General features: G+C 37.4%; 1 protein-coding gene across 1 annotated transcript in view; it reads left to right on the forward strand.

The window, feature by feature from the left end:
• LOC131778706 (GTPase-activating Rap/Ran-GAP domain-like protein 3) overlaps positions 1 to 18,189 on the forward strand; it is a 19,379-nt gene extending 1,190 nt beyond the window's left edge. The window contains 26 exon segments of the mRNA XM_066165235.1: positions 5,515 to 5,584; positions 6,349 to 6,447; positions 6,667 to 6,757; positions 7,056 to 7,174; positions 7,569 to 7,633; positions 8,080 to 8,143; positions 9,155 to 9,181; positions 9,294 to 9,369; positions 9,829 to 9,927; positions 10,686 to 10,789; positions 11,094 to 11,199; positions 11,352 to 11,397; positions 11,499 to 11,614; positions 11,701 to 11,798; positions 12,125 to 12,229; positions 12,442 to 12,519; positions 12,627 to 12,690; positions 13,232 to 13,279; positions 13,629 to 13,841; positions 14,056 to 14,219; positions 14,479 to 14,628; positions 15,023 to 15,092; positions 15,432 to 15,512; positions 16,442 to 16,576; positions 16,771 to 16,825; positions 16,827 to 18,189. Of these exon segments, the coding sequence (XP_066021332.1) occupies positions 5,515 to 5,584; positions 6,349 to 6,447; positions 6,667 to 6,757; positions 7,056 to 7,174; positions 7,569 to 7,633; positions 8,080 to 8,143; positions 9,155 to 9,181; positions 9,294 to 9,369; positions 9,829 to 9,927; positions 10,686 to 10,789; positions 11,094 to 11,199; positions 11,352 to 11,397; positions 11,499 to 11,614; positions 11,701 to 11,798; positions 12,125 to 12,229; positions 12,442 to 12,519; positions 12,627 to 12,690; positions 13,232 to 13,279; positions 13,629 to 13,841; positions 14,056 to 14,219; positions 14,479 to 14,628; positions 15,023 to 15,092; positions 15,432 to 15,512; positions 16,442 to 16,576; positions 16,771 to 16,825; positions 16,827 to 17,175 (2,692 nt within the window). The 3' untranslated portion in view covers positions 17,176 to 18,189.
• The last annotated feature ends 146 nt before the right edge of the window (positions 18,190 to 18,335 follow it).

Consider the following 18,335-nt stretch of genomic DNA (forward strand, 5'->3'; position numbering starts at 1 on the left):
CAAATTTTGGCTGGAACCGTGTATAGAATGATCATATAAATATAAAACTTTTCAATTTTCTCCTCTTCACATTCTATTTCTGCATCAAGGAGGTTGTGAAACCCAAAATGATAAAGAAGACGTGTGGCTCATTAACCAGTAAAATTGTGGAACTGATATTGACATTGTTAAGCATCTCTTGTTTACGCATGAATCATCAGTTAGTCTTTGTTGCAGTTAGATTGGAGGTAAAATTTTAACTCGTCCCAGTTATCTCAGTCAGAACCAAAATTTTCTGTGCTGTTGGCTCTAAAGACGTACGTGACGTATTTTGAAAACTACTAGCAACACATGGGTGGGGGGAGTGGGATTGTTTCTGTTTAGATTAGGTTGGCAAGCTACTTCAAATGTTTTATTTACACAATCCTAAACTATCATAAAGTAAAAGATTAAATCAAACAAAACCGTCGGACGAACAAATGAAATCCAAATCAAACCTTACTGTTTTTCTTCTTTTGACCTTCTCAGAAGTTTATTATAATTCAGTGCATGTCTGTAACAAGATACTATCACGCACGTTCATCCATGATCAAAGACGTCATCGCGAGATGCTTTATTTATTAATCTTGTTAAACAAATACGGCCGCGTAAATCAGGACTCATGGTTAAAAAATTCGGAATTCCTTCTAGTCTCCTGATCCTCTTTTTTTTTTAGTTCAAATTTTTTAAAAGAGGCTTAAACTTTCGAACTTATTAACAATTCTTTCATTCAACCGTAAACTTCATTACCCGTTTTGACTTGATCAATTTGTAATCACGTAAAGTTTGCGTCGATAGGTCACGCAAATTTTTTTAGCACAGACACTGGATGAGTTGATGCTTTTTGCTGAAAATAAAAGTTATGAAATTTGTGCTCAAATCTATTCGATATGGGTAAAAGGCTATCATTTTTCGATGTATGAAGCACTCGCATGAAAAAGTGATCCTGAACTGAATGCGTGACAAGATGGAGTGTTTACCCATCACTGAATCTCGTGCAAGAAACGTCTTTTGTCGCTAAACTAAACACATATTATATTTTGTAGAACTCAAAACTTATACCGAAACAAATCAAAGGTTTTTTCGAAATTATTTCTCATTGGTTTTATCATGACGAGGTTTTTTTTTTAAATTCAATCAACCACGGTTTTGATTTCGGCCTTTTTTTTGTTTCTCATTTGTTTTAGTAGAACCCCAATTAACGATAAGGCTAAGAAACATAAAAGTTTTTCTCACCAAAAATTTAATTTAAGAGAGGGGTCATTTATAAAGGTTCATTTCCCGTTCCAATTTTTTTCCATAGCATTTACGACTGGTTCTTATGAATGACAAGAAAAACGTTGATTATGACGTTCAACAGACGTACTCAGGTCTCCTCGACTCGCAATTAAAAAGGGAAATACATACATTAGTGGGTCTTCGTTGGTCACTTAGCAAATTCGCTGTTCTCATCTAGATGGTTATTCGTCTGTTTAAGCCTCAGGAGAGTTTGAAGATTCTTTTTACTCTCATCTATTGTTAACCATACGATTCAGGACTGAAATGCCTAAAATGATTACAAAATTGACCCAATGACATCAGTAAACTGTACAAAAAAGGCACGTTTATCATTTCGCACGTATTAGTGATAGATCATAAAGATGGTTAAATTATCATACTCCATAAAAAAACAAAAACAAAAGATGAATAAATAAATTGAAGAAAACAAAAAAAACAGAAAAAAATCCCCTGTGGCTGAGTTTTAATTTTAAAATAACACGTCATGGATAAATGCAAGACGACTTGCATATCAAAAGTAGTTATTGATGAATCATCGCCTCCATAAAATTTTAATTTTTTAAAGGTCTAAATTTAAGTGTTTTCCTTTTTTTGCACAATTTTTCTCAGAATTCATTTAATGTCACCTCTGTCATTTTTGTGATCATTAAATTATCAGTCTTGGAAGTTATTTTCGATAGTTTTGCGTGTGCGTGTGTTTGTGATTTATTTGCAGCAGAAGTCAACCTTCTCAAAACGTGTAGCAGCTGATAGTGATGGATTCGAAAAGCTTTTCCGAAACTCTAAGGAATTCGAAAGGAAGATTAGCAGTTACAAACTGAAAAAAAATGTCTTGCGTTAGAGATTTCACCCTGAGCAAAAAATTAGGCTTGATTGTGGTAAAGCAGTATCGACATAAAATACAAACGAAAAAAACTAGATGGTATTCATCTTTTTGCCAGTGCAGATCACTTTCCGGACCGGACACTATTGAAAGTATTGTTTACAAGTTGTAGTTACGTCAACAATAGGCTTTCTTTCAACAGAAAGGCTCGAAAAAATGGATCCTTTTATTTTGTGACATGCGAAATGCCGAAATAACAGCATCATCAAGAAACAAAATTTATTAAGAAAAAAAACTGAAATGACGCTAGAAAAGGAAAAAGTGTTGTACAAAACGACAATTGTCTCGTTTTCGGATGTTTGGAGAGGCAGAAATGCGACAAGGAGCATTTTGCATGTCATTAAAAATCTTGAAATAAATAAATTAACAAAAACCTATCCATCACTAAGGGGTCTCCGGGCAATATTATCATTTGCAATTCAGCTTTTCTAACGAATGTGAAATGTTTTCTCCATAAAGTGAACGTCATCACTGGAAGTGAAAGAATTGGGTTTATTTTAAAAGCCGTCAGTGATACAGAAGCGACTTGTTTAGGGCAATACGTTTTATCATAGTGGGAGGACTCGGAACAGTGCTTGTTGACTTAAACTTGCTCAAGATTTGTTACCTTCTTCAAAGGCAAAGTTAAGTTTCTGCTTATTGGAGTAAATTGTCTCCTGTTGTTTTCGAAGATTCCAAAGAAGGCCAATCGGTAACTTATTAATAATTCAATGGTGTGTGCACATTTCTATTGAAAGGCACCGAAACCTATGCTATTATTGCTAACTGCCTCAATCAACGACTTGTTTACAATTTACACGTATTGCGCATGAAACCTTTCAACGAGTCACGGAAAGCCTACTGCGTATCTGCGTATTAAGTAACGTTGTCTTCATCACAAGCTGACGTTATTAAAACCCTTCTGAAAGCGTTCGGTCGAAAGCGACAGTTTTGTTTGTTTACATTCGTGGATCAGTGCGTTCGTTTGAAACTTTATTTTTGTTGACTGAAGGACGAAGGAATATAAACCGCCGATGTTCAGTTTTAAACCATCTGGCACTTCCGTCAGATAAAGCACCTGTATATTCGTTACCAGCGCTTCATCAAGTGCCAGGTTTGTCATTCGAACGCGTCATATTACATCAACCTATATTTTACCTTCACAAACTTTACACTCATATTCGGCAGGTTGAATTGTACTTTTTAAATCCAGTCTTAACTAGGAAAACTGTGGTAATCCTGCCATCATCGCGTGTGTTGGGGAAATAACCCGATATCGCGTGTGTTTGGAATTTCATTCAAATGCTTCTAACGAAGACTCCGTCTGGCACCGTTTAGCATTCGATTTTAATGATTAGTTTGCAGTTGCGACGTTTACTTCAGAAAAGAACCGTTCCGCTTGTTTAAACGTCAAACCGAGGATCTCTGATTTTACGAGTTTTGGTTCGATGGTTATACATTTATATTGAATTTTGGTGGACTTATCTCACAGTATGGTCACAAGGACAAGAGCTTTTACTTTCACCTACAGGTAAATAATCTCCGAATGCTGTTTTTAAATATTTTTTGCTATTGGAGGCGGGATTTTGATTTCTTCTTAAACATAATTGTCACTTGTTCACCGCCAAGATATTTCTCTCTTCGACTAAATTTTACAAGACTCAGCTTAAACAGATATTGTAGACAAAAGAACCGAATTTAGACGGTGAAGCCGTTTGTTGCGCATGTTTTGCTTCGGTGTTAATATTAACACACAACTTAACTTTTTCCATAATTTCACGTTCTTTTCATTACACTGTGATACTTGTTTTTGGTTATTTCGAGTCGTAACTCAGTTTTTTACATTTCAAACTCAATATTTATTTTGTTATGCGAAATTGCCCCTTTTTCTCCGTAGTAAATTCAATTTGTAGTCATTTTGTAAAGATATGTTAATATGCAAAAGATGCAGTTGTCTTTAAATGTATTAATTTTCCCTACAAATTTTATCGCGAGTACGTCAGTGCTAAAAGGGGTCATGACATGACAGATTTGCGAAAACCTTTCTCATAGGAGGAAGTTTAGGCAATGTGAAAGAGCAAGGGAATTAACACGACATCAATTTTTTTTAAGCCTCTCTCGAAAGTGATAATAGATAGAGTTCTGCACTGGTGTTTCAAGTCATTATTGTTCAAATTAATGTATATTTTTTATGACGGTGCATTATTTTGATTTACTCGTAAGACGTGGTACAAAGTTGTGTGCGCATGTTTTTTTTAAATTTTATTTTAGGGGATATACGAGATCCCCATATTCTAATGTATCCAGTTAACAATCGAGGACTGAATTTTTGTTGCAAGAGAGTTATGTTTTTGTCATATGTTGAGTCACGTCTTCCTTAAGTCTATTTTATTTATGTTATTCTGATTTTCATTTTGAAATGCAGTGATTTAAGGGAATAGATCTTAAAACTAAATTAACATAGCTGGATGGAGCTGGTCCAATGTCTGAGAAATATATTTGTTTGTGAGTTGTTTGCATTAGCTGACACTAGAATTGATCAAAAAACAAAACTGAATGCAACAAAAAACAACTCTAGTTACTTCAGGGGTATATTTTAGACATTTTATGTGCTGGTTTATAGTAAAACAATGTTTTGGCCATGAAAGGTCTTAAAAAGTTTGGCAAAGTATTTTTGAGTCGCTTGGAAAACTAGTTAAGTATTTATGATTTCCATACTCCAAATGGCAATAATCCTTTGTTGCACAAAGGATGCTTGACAATACCACAAGAATGCAATTTTGGTTGAATTTTGGTAACAAAATGTACATTTACCTTTTGATCATTTGTATGCTCTTCCCTGAAATTTTTAGGCATAATATTCATTTCTTTCATTAGTGGCTGATAATGCTCTAGACTTAAACAAAGTTGACCAATTTAGACAGATTAAATTTGTAATTTTATTTTTTAAATAAGAAAGATAAACAATCTTGCAAGAGAAAAGATGCTCCATTATATCTTTCCATTTACAAAAAATTACCCTAATGTTTCTTCAGCTTCAGTATTTTCAATTACCTTTAAGAACAAATAAATTTGATTCAATTCAGAGTTTGTAGCATAGTAATTAAAATAATGGTTACATCAATAGCTATAGTGACGATAATAATACCTAATATAATCGCTGGTTTGGTAGCTTACATTGTTTTTTCTTTTTTTAATCAATTTGTTTTCCTAACAATTTTAATTTGTTTAGCTGGCTAATGATACTGGGCAGCATTAACATCTAAATGGAACCTTTAAATGGAATATTTAATTGTAAAAACTCACAGACCAACTTGCCACTTTGACACTTTGACACTTTGCTCTCCTGTTACTAGTGCTCCTTCTCCTGATATTGGTCGAAGATCTGGTTTGAGCCGAAAACACTATTATGGCTCACTGGAAGCTGTAAGTATACAACAATTTACATTCAGACGATGGTATTTAGTAATATATAGATTTAGTAAAGCCTAAAAGCAGAGCTCACATTTTTTTCCCACACGTCTCATCAACAAAACTACAAAAAAAACAAAACTATTAATGGATTTTCATTTGCAACTTCTCTGTGTCCATGTAGAGAACTGATTCTTTTATAGATGCTATAGGGTTAAATTTTTAAGTCATTAGGCAATTTTGGGGGGTCTCCATAAAAAAGCTTACAATAAGAGGCTGAAAATTTTCAAAAACAGGAAAGAAAATTGTGCAAACCGTTAAAAAGTTTTCCCAACAATATGCAACAAGAAAATGTAAATTAATCTTGAACCCAGAGTCTCCTTAGCTGAGTGTTGTGCACACGTTATGCTCAAACATCTGAAAAAGAGTAGAGCTATGGCATTGATGTGCCCGCAGTACAGTTAGCAGCGCATGCTAAAGGTAGCACCTTGTGGTGCAGTTGGTCGTACGGTCGTAGGGTCGTATGCTCTTAAGTCCAATTTTCTTGGCTTGATGGGTTTCTACTATTTCATATGATTATGGGGCTACACTGCGCACGCTGTGAGCTCCTCTATTATTTTAGTTAGTTGTCATAAAACTTAGTTCTTGCAGTTCTCTTGTCCCAGTGCTAGGATAGTTGAAGATGTTTTTCAGTCATTCAAGTACATAGAAGTAACCGACCTTACAGTTGAGCTGTATTCATCGCCAATTTCTCATCTGTTTTATTTTGCTTTATACAGATTAACAGTGTGCATCAAAGTGGAAGTGACTTGAGTGACAATGCAGGGCGGTTCAGAATGGAGAGTGGTGAAATTGGCATGCAGCCATCAGTGCCACAGGTAGGTGTCAAAAATTGAGTAATACTGTAGTTTATTTAAAAAAAAACAAAAGAAACAATCTGAGAGGTATGTCTATTCAAGCACAATGCAAGGAATGTAGGGAGGTAGTCAACCACTTTCAAGCCAATTATATTGTTCCTTAGATTAAGAATACTCAGCTGTTTTTCTATGAGTATCCTGCAGCATTTTAACCTATTCTATCACGTTCCTGTTGTTAAGAATGGATTAGCTACAAGGCAAGGAAGTGGGGTACACCTTGAGAATCCTGAGTTCCAAACAAGATGGTACTTCAAGTATTTTCTGGGAAAAGGTAACTTTTTACTTTTCCACAGATCTCTTTCAATTTGGTTTACTTTTTTGTATTTAACAAATAATCCTTTAATGTATACAAGGTAAGAGATCATGTTAAAAACCATATTTTTTAAAACAGACCCGACATTTTGTAAATTTAGTCACAAAAAAACTTTTTTAAAGTAACTTCTAACAGTTCATATTAGCTTTCCGAGGACTTCTTTGGATTGATTGGTTGTATAGTGGTATTGTAACAGGTTTTAGCAGAGTACAGTTCTGATCTCTTTGTTGTATTTATATTATTCCAATCTTAATAGTTCATCAGAATTTTGTTGGCATCGATGGAAGCAAGAGTCCTTTTGTTCTATCTGTTTGCCTGACAGATTCAGATAACTATGGTGTTCCACAATACCGAGCCATTCTTTGGAGGAAAACAGTAAGCTTTGTAGTTTGCTTTGGTGTGAGAGGAATTCTTGACTTGTACAATTTGATATTAACAATGAATTCTAGCCTTTTTTTTGTTTTCTCGTTTGCTTGATTCTGTAACTCATTTTAATGTTAAGGAAAGCAAAGGGATCCCGTTGTTTGTTTATTAAACTAAAGGTCTTTGAGATGTTATATGCAAAACTGAATGCTTTTCCTATTAGTTAATTTGTCAGAAATTATAAAAGTTACATGAAATAATGAGCAAACAGTTGGTTATGCCTCAGTACAAGGACTTCAAGTGTAATGACCTTTAATTGGGTCTTGCTCTGAATTTGTTTATTTTTTGTATACTAGTAGTTTTTTCTTACAACAAAAATGAAAACACATTTTAACTTTGGTTTTAGGGTGGTCAGAAGCTGTGCATTCCATACCAGCCAAACAAACCGATTTCTCCAAAGACTGTACTACAGTAAGTACCATTTCTTACTCAAAGATCAAAAGGATGATGATACTAAGACAAAGAGATTTCAGTACAAGTGCGTTATGCAAAAGACATAAAACCCAATTATTATGAAAAATTAGTGAACACCCTGAGAGAAACTTTGACAGAAAGGAAGAAAATGCAAATCTTATCTTATCATGTTCAAATTATTTCTAGAACACTGAACGAAAGGGAAGAAGTTGAGACTGGTTTATTACTGAAAGCATGCGATATTATTGGGCATTTTTAAATGTTACGGGTTTTTGAAACACTAAAGGTTTCAGAGACATGATACTTGTAACTTATATGTTGTCTGCCTAGCTGTTGATTTTCTCTCTCACAGCGTTATTTTCCTGCTCAACCTCACGCAACATTTACGTAGATGGTAAGAGTCGGTCAATTATCATAAATTTTTCTTTTTCTGTGTCTGTTAGAGCGTATGGAGTTGACAAGTTTGACAAAGGTCCCAGAGAGGTGCTAAACCGTGAATTGCAAAAGGTTAGGCTCATAGATTCGAGTAGTTATTAGTAGTCTAGGTTTTAAGCCAATTACTTCAACCAGAAGAATACAACTTAAATATGCTTATTACCAAAACTATAACAGAATTCTCGAACGTGATTGGTTATCATCATCCCGATTTGAGCACTAATAGGTTAGTGTATGCGTCATGCTTGTAATTGGACAGTGTAATAGGACAATTAAAGGGACAGTTAACCGTCATACCTGTGTAAGTGAATAGAACGCGTCATGTGCGCGCTGTTGTCGTACATTTCGTTTTTTTTTTATGAAAATGTATAACCGATCTAGTTTCTTTCCCAAATTTTGTCATAGTTTTGATTGATTGGTAACAGGACTTCGTGTCGTTCAATTCTATCCGTAATCATACTCGTGATTAACAAATCGGACTCCCGCTTCCCGGTCGTCCGATTTTGTTAATCACTCGTATGATTATAGACCGAATTGGACTCCACTCGGTTCTATTACCATTATTAATTGTACTGAGAACATAGCTAATAAGGATTTCATAACAGTATATGCGTCTTGTGGTGCAAGTTTTTTTAAAATTTTCATTAGCAGCTGCATCAAACTTTTCCACCCTTTAGAATGCTTTTTTCTTTTTGTTTCTAGTTGCCTTTTGGCAGGTCTAATTTTCTACGTCACAAAAAATGACTCAGTCGAAACTATCGGGAAAGCCCTCTGTTAATGAAACAAGGTTTACAATACTTTCGTTCACGCTCTTAAATTCTACATAATCATCGTAAGAGTAAAGAGAAGGTGGGCCACGATTACCTTCATTCCACAATTTGGCATAGAAACTGAAGCCTCGTTCACATTACACCGATGATATTGACAGGAGGATTTTCAGTTTTCTTAGGGAGACAGCTCTCGTTCGTTAGGCGAGAAAAATATCTCAGCCCAGTCCCCTGTTCTGTAGTAGAATGTCCCCTCTCACATACTTTGCCAACACACACGTTGCTTATTTGTGTTCTTTTTTCTATTATTCTGTAGGAATTGCTGGTTTTGGAAGAACAGGAGGTAAAGCAAGTTGTACATTGTGTTGTGAGTTCATTCTAAATTTCCAATTTGGGTTGTATAGCAACATCACTCAGTAAAGCGTGTTAAGACTTTTATGCCATTTTTTCTGCAGGGATCCGTAAACTTTAAGTTTGGAGTTCTGTATGCAAAACAGGGACAAACAACTGATGATGAAATGTTTAGTAATGGTAAATATTCTCGCTAGTCACTGTAACTATACAGTTGTTTGCCTTTGTCTTGATAGTACTAATTTTCTGTTAAGGATGTATCGGAGCGATTTTTCAGACTAAGGTTCTCCTAATGTCCAGTTTACTTTGAAAAGTGTTCTGTTGTTCATTCCACGAAAACGTATACTGAGTAGAATTTCCGCACGCTCGTAATGAAGTAGCGTTGAATTCCTGACATACCCGAGTGCTGTGTTTGGAAACCGCGATGGTGGTCAATTCCTATCAGCGTGAGAGCTTAGTGTTCTACATGGAGGCTATTGAACACCTCAAAGATAATGTGTTTCGCCCAAGTCAGCTCTCCCAAGAGACATTTGTTGGGTTATATGTTATAAAGAGAGTTAATAACTGTTTGTATGGAACATTCTACAAGTATCCATTCAGTGCATTTTATGTCTCACCCAAGTACTGAACCTTTTGCAGTGAAGGTCAGCGAAGATTTCGAGCGTTTCCTAGAACTGCTGGGTGACAAGATAGAACTCAAGGGCTGGCAAAAGTATCGTGGGGGACTCGACGTCAAAAGTAGGTCTGATAAATTTAGAAGGTTTTCGTTTTCGTAGCTTACTTAAACAGGCCACTCGGGCAAAAGACCATATGAAGGTTTTCATATCGTGATAACACAAACCGTCCGCACACTTTGCGCTCCGACAACCTGCAAAAGTGCAAAAATAGTAGAAAAACAACCCTTTGTTGTTATCAGTTTCCTTTTTTGTTTTTGTTTTGTTTTTGTTATTTTTTCTTAACTGGTACTGCCCCCGTTTAAACATCACTTCTCAACCAAAAAAAATTTCATTGTTCGTACTTTTGATTTATACAAGAAGGAAGCTATTGCTCTTTGTAGTTCTAGTTTCCTATTGGCTGCCATCATCAGGATGGCTCCGATCACGATAAATGGAATGTAAATGCGTTTGGCTTTTTTTTCCCCGGAATGCTGCTGAAAATCATGCCGGGCCACCACAGACAGCCTGAAAACTTTCCTCTCATTACCATGAATGCAATTTGGCCGGGACCTATTTTTACTTCTGAGTCATCGAAACATTTTGATAATGGAGTAAATCACCCTAGAACTCATCAAAATTACCGTGGCCAAGTGTTGAACGTTAGTACCGCCAATTCATGGTTACGGCATTGGATTACTCGCTCCAACAGTTAGTTGCACTATATATATATTAAGTGTTACTATTTCTTCAGTGTCTCAAGTTGAAAGCTCCACCTCTTTTGGATTTCGAGTTTCTTATTTCTATTTCCTTTTCCTTTTTTTCCTTTTTTTTTCGCTGTAGACAACATGACTGGCTTCCAGTCTCTTTACACAATTTACGAAGGACATGAAATTATGTTCCACGTGTCCACTTTGCTGCCCTTCACACCTGACAATCCACAACAGGTTAGCAATTCATTAGAATTCAGTTAATCTTCATGATGGTTAAGAATAAAACTCACCGCAGCATTTCCTTGAATCTTACATTCATCTTTATAAACAGCTTTTTTATTAGGCTTTGAAAGTTTGTTTAATGCTTCTATTTTAAGGGTGGAAGGAGAAAATTGGAAAACATTCCAAAAGTGGAGGCCCACCTATATTTGATGAGTAAGCCTTTGGTCGCTATCGGCGGATTGGTGCCTTCAGCGGCGCGATGTTAAGCCAGCACAGACGTGTAAATTGAATGAAGTTTTTTTTTCTACCATTTCAGGTGGAGCGCAAACGCCATATAGGAAATGACATTGTTATTATTGTCTTCCAAGACTGGGATGGGAAGTCTTCGTTTAGTCCTCCAGCTATAAAATCCAAGTTTGTTCGTATCCTTTATTGATAACTAGGGAATGGTCATGATGTGTGAACTAACTCGAATCAATTACCTTCTCTTCTCCCGAAAGAAGACTATATTGGACTCGCTGTTGTGGTTGTAAGGCTTAACATACAACTGTTGAGACCCTTAACCTTCTTTAAGACATATACGCTCTTGTTTCTTTCAACAAATCGGACAACAGCTATCGGTAAGGTCTCCGGCTCCTTAGTTTTGATTTAGCTTTGTGAGCTACTTATAAGTCCATACGGAAATGGGAAACGAGATAATGTGTTGTTCTCTGTTTGACAGGTTGACAGTGTTCTCTGAAAAGAATGTGCCAATCTTCGGCCCACCATTACCATGCCCACCGGTTTTCAGTAATCACCAGGAATTCAGAGACTTCCTTCTGGTCAAATGTAAGAGCGTCTTGTTTTTTTCAAAACGCTGGTAACATTCCTCTCGGTTCTCCGGTCATTGAACTTTGTTCCTCTCTCTGTTTCCAGTAATGAATGGGAGAAAGCCGCCTACGGATCACCTACGTTTAGTAACAGGCGTCAGCGAACACTGGACAGCCTTATAACTAGGCTTCTCCAAGACCACATCCATGAGGTATATCTGGATTTCCTTTAAAAGAAGATTTCTAAGTAAGAGACAGAGGGATGAGCTTCAATGGAGACGTCGGACAATTGTCCAATAACTAAGGACATACAAGCGAGAAAGTAACATGTATTTGGTAGTTCGGGGGAAGGCTTTAAACGTCCAACAGTAAATATCCTGATAAACTGCTTTTCCGCTTATTAATAAGTATGTTTAGCTGAAAGAATCGACGTAACGTTTATATCGTAATAGGCATGATATTTTTCAAGGAAGCTTGCTGATGATAACTTGAAAATATCTTAAATGTTTTTCTGACCTCTGATTTCTCCTGAATGTAGAAACTTGGCGCCCGTAAATCGTGGAATGACGTTATCACGGACCAATCTCGAGGCAATCGGCGGAAAGGAATGGAAAGAGAGCAAGCTTTTCTTCAGTTCGGCCAGGTGAAAGAACTCGTGTTTGCAAATTATCAGATTACGTAAAATCTAATAAATCTGATGTTTTAAATACATCTCAATGTTAAATACCAAAGTTATATTGAGTCTCATGTTTTCTTTTTCATTTCCTATAACTCACTAAGGATCAACTGATAATGAAACTGATAACAAACCGATGAAAGACGTCTTGACAAGAATATGCTTTCGTTTCTTTCCAGTCGTTAAAACTGAACAAAATAGTGAAAGGCGATGCACCAACAAGTCTAGCGAGTACGTCAGGGAACTTGAAAGTTGAGGTATACTGATAACTTTTTAAGTGATTCAGTTTGAAAATAAATCGGGCTTATTTCTAGTTCATTCTTGATTACAGCTGTTGTTTTTACTCTTTCTTTCTTGTTCATAGCCGTGGAAGCCTCAGTGTATTTTGGAGGACTTTTCAACAAAGATATTTTGCGGGGATTCTTGGGGTAAGGTGATGGTCAGTCAAGTGAAATTCAGCAGTACACAATAAGGGTATTGGTCTCCTGTGCACTACGGTGTAGCTGGAGATTATGTCGTTCACTGAATATTTATTCAATTGAAAAGGTTTGTTCGCGACTTCATTTGTCGTTGTGCCGTATAACGTCAGGGAAATCGTTAAAATCGCCGAAACCTTCTTCAAATAGGTGTACTACAAATATTCCTCCATGGCAAGAACTTTGACGCACGCCGGTGCGAACTAAAATCGCCTCTCCCTGCCCCTGCCCGAGATGACAGGTTACCCATGCCCCCTCTGTCCTCTGTGTTCATTCTCGTTGAAACTCGGCCTAGGTCACTTAGAGAGGCTCGCTTAATACTTTTCCATTTTATCTTGGAGTTTGTACTAAAGAAGAGACATGAACTGGCTCAGCAGATGTACGTGACGAATTATTCCTCTTGTCCCTTTTGCATTCTTGTTTCCCCGCCGGGTTCATAGAAATTTTTGGACTCACTTTATACATTTTGAACGACTTTGGCTTTCATTTACAGGTGATAGTTTAGTTCTGGGAACAGAGGATGGCATTCAAATGCTTCAAGGTAATAATAACACGTTACATATTTATTACATATATACTGATGTCGCTTTGTACTTAACCTCGGTTTTGCTGTGCCTGAAGTTGCAATCAGTGGGAATTCTGAACAGGAATCGAACCCTCAAACTTCTGGGTAGTGGATTTAAAGTTTGAAATTTTGTACTCTTATTATATATTTCAGTCTAGTTTTGTTGCCCACGCTTAAGAATGGTTCCATACGAGTTACTGACTAGATTTGTTTTCCTTCATTCCGTGATGCGCAATCGATCTGCATGGGTAACTTTTCCTTTCTGTTGGTATTTTCTGTATCTTTTGTCAAAAACTTCTGAAGTTATGTTGGTTTTCTATTTCAGGAGCAAAAAGGCGCTATATATTTGATAAATCAGTGGTTGCGAAACAAATCAACGTAGTGGAAGCTTTTGGGCTTCTTCTTTTTCGAGTGGACAAAGGTAAAGAGTTCCACTCCTCCAAGTTGTACGTCTTTAAACTGACAGACTTCGAAGACGAAGATGAAGAACCAAAGAACCGGCAATTTTGCAAAAATCACAGAGTCGAGAAAAGCAAAGGTAAGCTTAGATCACAGAGGGAATCTCTCGAACCCAAAGGTAGAGAACATCTCAAGGAAATCTTCACGTAGTCATTCTGTAACCATTTCTTATTTTTCCGTGTCATGCCTCTATTCATCGCTCTTACCTTTTAACATCTGTTGCTGTAGGCAACTCTCGCTAAGGAAAAAACCTTTTTATGTTCGTTTCTAAAACTTTTTGACGGCATATTTAGGATGCCATTTGTTCGCCGTGAGTCAGTCGGGTGATGGTGAACTGAAGCTTGCAGTGGCTGTTGGGAGGAAAGTAGCGCTATTACGCTGGAAGCATCCTGTGGTGTGGAGCACTTGGACTGTAGGAAACATCAAAGATGTGGCGGATGGATTTGAGATCATCAAGGTATCATTTAAACTATTTCAACTGGGAATACTTGTCCAGTGTGACTGGGACAGAGTTTAACCCTCCCCTCCCCCTTCTATTGTTTCTTTCTTCCTCTTCGCCCACCTGGAGTTCGTAGCCTAACTCTTCTTCTTCTCAGTCTGAAGCTAATCACGGCGGTCATGAAAGGATCCGAGAGTCCTTGCGTGACGATGCAAATATCTTTAACGAAATATTCTACTCACTGCTTCTCGAAATACTCGTCTTACTTTTTGTGCAGGAAGTGACAGTTGGTGAAGCGCCGATTTTAATGACGTTGGTTTACACAAGTTCTCATGAAAGTCGTGTTTGTGTTGGTTACAAGAATCAGTTTGATCTCATCAGTGAAGCAGGAGACGTGTTCAAAATACACAGTATTGACAAACAAAAGGTAACGTGACTACTGTCAAAATCAGAAAGTTACAATAATGTGGATATTTAAGCTTATCCTAACTGAATTGTAAGTACCTTTGAAATGTTAATCTAAAACTGAACCACGGGAAGTGTGATGTCATTTTTCTCATGACGCTTTTTTTCTTTTGACTTCGGTCAGGATTGCATCATTAATCGTTATCATTCACTTTGTGGCACAGAGCCGCAATTCCGGAGAGATTAATTAGGAGTCGGGGAAGCAGCGCAGTCGCTGTTAACTTTCGGTCCAGGTCTCTACCTGAGCACTCACCTGACCGGTAGTTTCCATCAATTTAACCCCTTGACTCTGCAAAAATAGCTAACTTTTCTGCCCATCGGCTATGAGGTTTTAATATTGTGTATTGTCTTGGCAGAAGGCCACTCTTGTCTCGGCAGTAGACGTGTACGAAGAAGAGGTGTCAGAGTTACTTATTTCCTATAATCGTAAGTCAACTGAAGACCAAACCGTACAGTGATATCTTTAAGGCTTGTACCGGGTAGAAGAAACGAGAAGTTTACATAAGTATTAAGTGTTCTTCTCAAAGTTGAGAGGAGAAGGGAAATACAGTCAGCTTAAAATGGAAAGGAGAATAAATGATTTCGAGTAAAACCCAAGAGGAGGGACTTACAATAAATTTCTCTCCCTTGTACTCTTGAACACGAGTCACCAACGTTACCACGAAATCGTGTTATTGGCTGAGCGTGTATTGCTCTGTAGAGTCTTAGCTTTCATTCATTGTCATTTACTTATCTATGATCTAACCGAGAGATTTTTTCCAACAGACCAGTCAATATTTAAAAGGCTGACAGGAGAGCAATCCTCCAACTTTTCATTCCAATGGAACTCGGCTCCAAACTCAGTTGGTAAGTAATTGTTGCTTATTTGCTATTATTTTCATAAGTCGCGTTTGTCGTAAACGGTAAAACTTTTCAATGAGGAGTGTTCTTTCTACAGTGGAAGTTGTATTTTACTGACCTTCATATGTTTTTTTCTTTTTCATAAAGCTCTGTATTTGTAAACAATGACACGCTAGATCCAAGGCCATTGTATTTTTTATTGGACAACGCAACGCATACTTAGGGCGCCCCTCTCCACTAGCGAATGCGCATAGTTACCTACAATAATTAGTCAGGAAAAAAAAACTTGAAGACACTGTGTTTAAACCAGTAGAATTCGCTTCATACTACGGCCACAGGATTAATACTGTAGGGCCGTATGTCTCCCAGGGGTTTCAATAAAAGCCAGTTACCAGCGGTCTACCAACGCCTTTAACCCTTTAACTCCCAAGATCTAATTGTTAATTCTCCCCTTTAGCAGCAAACACTTTTTCTGTGAATTAGTTTTGAGAATTTGGTATTACATCAGGGTAACAACTTCTACCTGATAAGTTTTAGTATTCTCGTTACCTATTTGCTGGATAATGTACAGATATTAAAGGGAAAGTTACATGTTGGTGACTTCTGGGAGTTGAAGGCTTAATAACTCTCACCGCCGTCTGTTTAGCCCTCGAGCAGGCTCTCGGTCGTGTTTTGGGTTCCGCCCTCCGGCTCCTTTACCGAGCACAGCCTCCCATTACACCATCACTTAGCAGCCGCTCATGGATAAAGTTATTGAAACCCCTGTCTCCGTGGACCAAAACGTTCTGGTCTCTTTCACAGTCGACTTCGGCTTATCTTACTGTCCTTTGACAACACGAAAAAGTCGTGCTGGCTTCCTAATAAAAGAATGAACCCCATCGATATTTGTGTGATCGAATGCGTCTAACTTTTTTCCTCTCTGCCCTTTATTTTAGTGTGCGCATTTCCTTATTTGCTGGCTTTCACAACGAACACCATAGAAATTCGTCTTGTCGTCAACGCAAACTTGGTGCATACGCTCGTGTTACCCAAAGTCTCCCTAATTTCAGCAAAGGTAAGAATCTGCGTCGGTATGTATATGCTCAATAGGAAGAACAAGCAGTGCTATGTATGGAAAGATTCGTTTAGTAACGGGGTTATCAACACTAACAAGTTCTTTTGCTTAATTCCTATACGACCTTCTCTGACCGCATAAACTCATGTAATGCCTTAGAACACTCTACCTTTGTTTCTTACACATGATCAGGCGGACATATACTATCAGCGCTGTCGCCACCCAAATCATCGAACTCATCAACTCAAGCAACCGGAGGCGTTCAAACCCAGTCGTCTCGCCAGCAACACTCAAGAAAAAACTTCGTTGTACAAGATATCAACAATTTCCCTGATGGGACAGTTTCTTGATCCTCCTCTTACGCGCAAAGCAACGGATGATGTTACCATGGCACCAAGTGTTGTTCTCAACTCAAATAACGAGGAAATCTCTATAACAAGGCAGTGCAGTGATTATTCCCTTGAATCAAGGGATACTATTGACAAGGATTTTCCCATAAAAGAACCCGTGGGTAGAACAGCTTCGTGTCCACAGTCACGAAAAGTTTCGGACCCCTCAGATCCGCGGGGTGCCGTGAAATATTCGACGAGTAGCATTACATGGACAACAGTGTGAGAGTTGTTCCGGTTTTAATAGAATAGAAGATTTATAGAAACATGAGGATCACCCCCCCTTTCCCCTCCCGTCCCTCTCCGAGTCAAAATCTCAACCCCTTAAGAAAGCATCCACCAAGCTTTATCCTTTGTCGAAGCGCTGTGAAGCGCCTTGATCAAATCAAATGTTAAATGTTCTCAGAGGAAATGTCCAATGCATTACGAAAAAAATGTCAAATTTTAGGTCAGATACTAGCAGCACTGGTACGTATTTTAAGTTTTCCCAGAATGATATAATTCTTACGTGGATTATTGTGAACTGTCATGTGAACAGCGCGAAAATAGTCCAACATTCCGAGTTTTAGTCCTTTTCCATGGTATCGGCAATGGTTTTCATCAAGCAGTAATAGGTTCTTAATATTAAACACAGATTTTCTCTAGCATTTCCTTTAGACTCTCTCATAAGACACCCTTGCCGCAAATATGGTTGTTATAATACCTTGTATATGGTTACAGATCATCATTACTGGTAGTTTAATTTCGAACAGTCAATACTCTCCGTGTCTGTAGACCATACTTGTTGCAGTCCTTGCCCGTTTGTTCTACGGGTAGAATAATCAATCATTCCTCCCCATCCCTCTCTCAAGAAAGATAAAATTAGTTTTTGAGTTTTTCCAGTCGAAAGTCACTCCATGAGTGATTTAACAGTGTAATAACGTTACCTACCTTATGAACATCCAGAGGCCAGCAGTGTTTGGCGATCGTTTTTTTATAGTGTATAAGATTCATGATAACAATTGCAGTAAGACTTGCTTTTGGAACCCAGCTGAATCAACTAAAATGTGACCACCTAAACTTCTCTTCATTACCGGAAATTTTCGTAAAGGTGAAAAGATTGTGGTCGTAACGCTGGGTTTTGTCGTAGTGAGTGTTTTCAAACAGTGCTTTCAGTTTACTAGTGTTGTATATGAGGCATAATTCTTCCATAAGTTGTTGAAAACAATGATTTTAAAGGAACAAGAGATGTATTAGTAAAAATTTTATGTTAAAATGTATTTTCTATGACAATGAGGGTTTGCCTTGATGTTGTACGTTGACGTTAAGCCGGACACTATATCTAATCTAGAGAGAATTGTTGTTATTCGGTATCGAAAGAAGTCACTAAATAGAAGTTATATTGAA

The sequence above is a fragment of the Pocillopora verrucosa genome, chromosome 4 (assembly GCF_036669915.1).
Source record: "Pocillopora verrucosa isolate sample1 chromosome 4, ASM3666991v2, whole genome shotgun sequence".
NCBI classification, from domain to species: domain Eukaryota; kingdom Metazoa; phylum Cnidaria; class Anthozoa; order Scleractinia; family Pocilloporidae; genus Pocillopora; species Pocillopora verrucosa.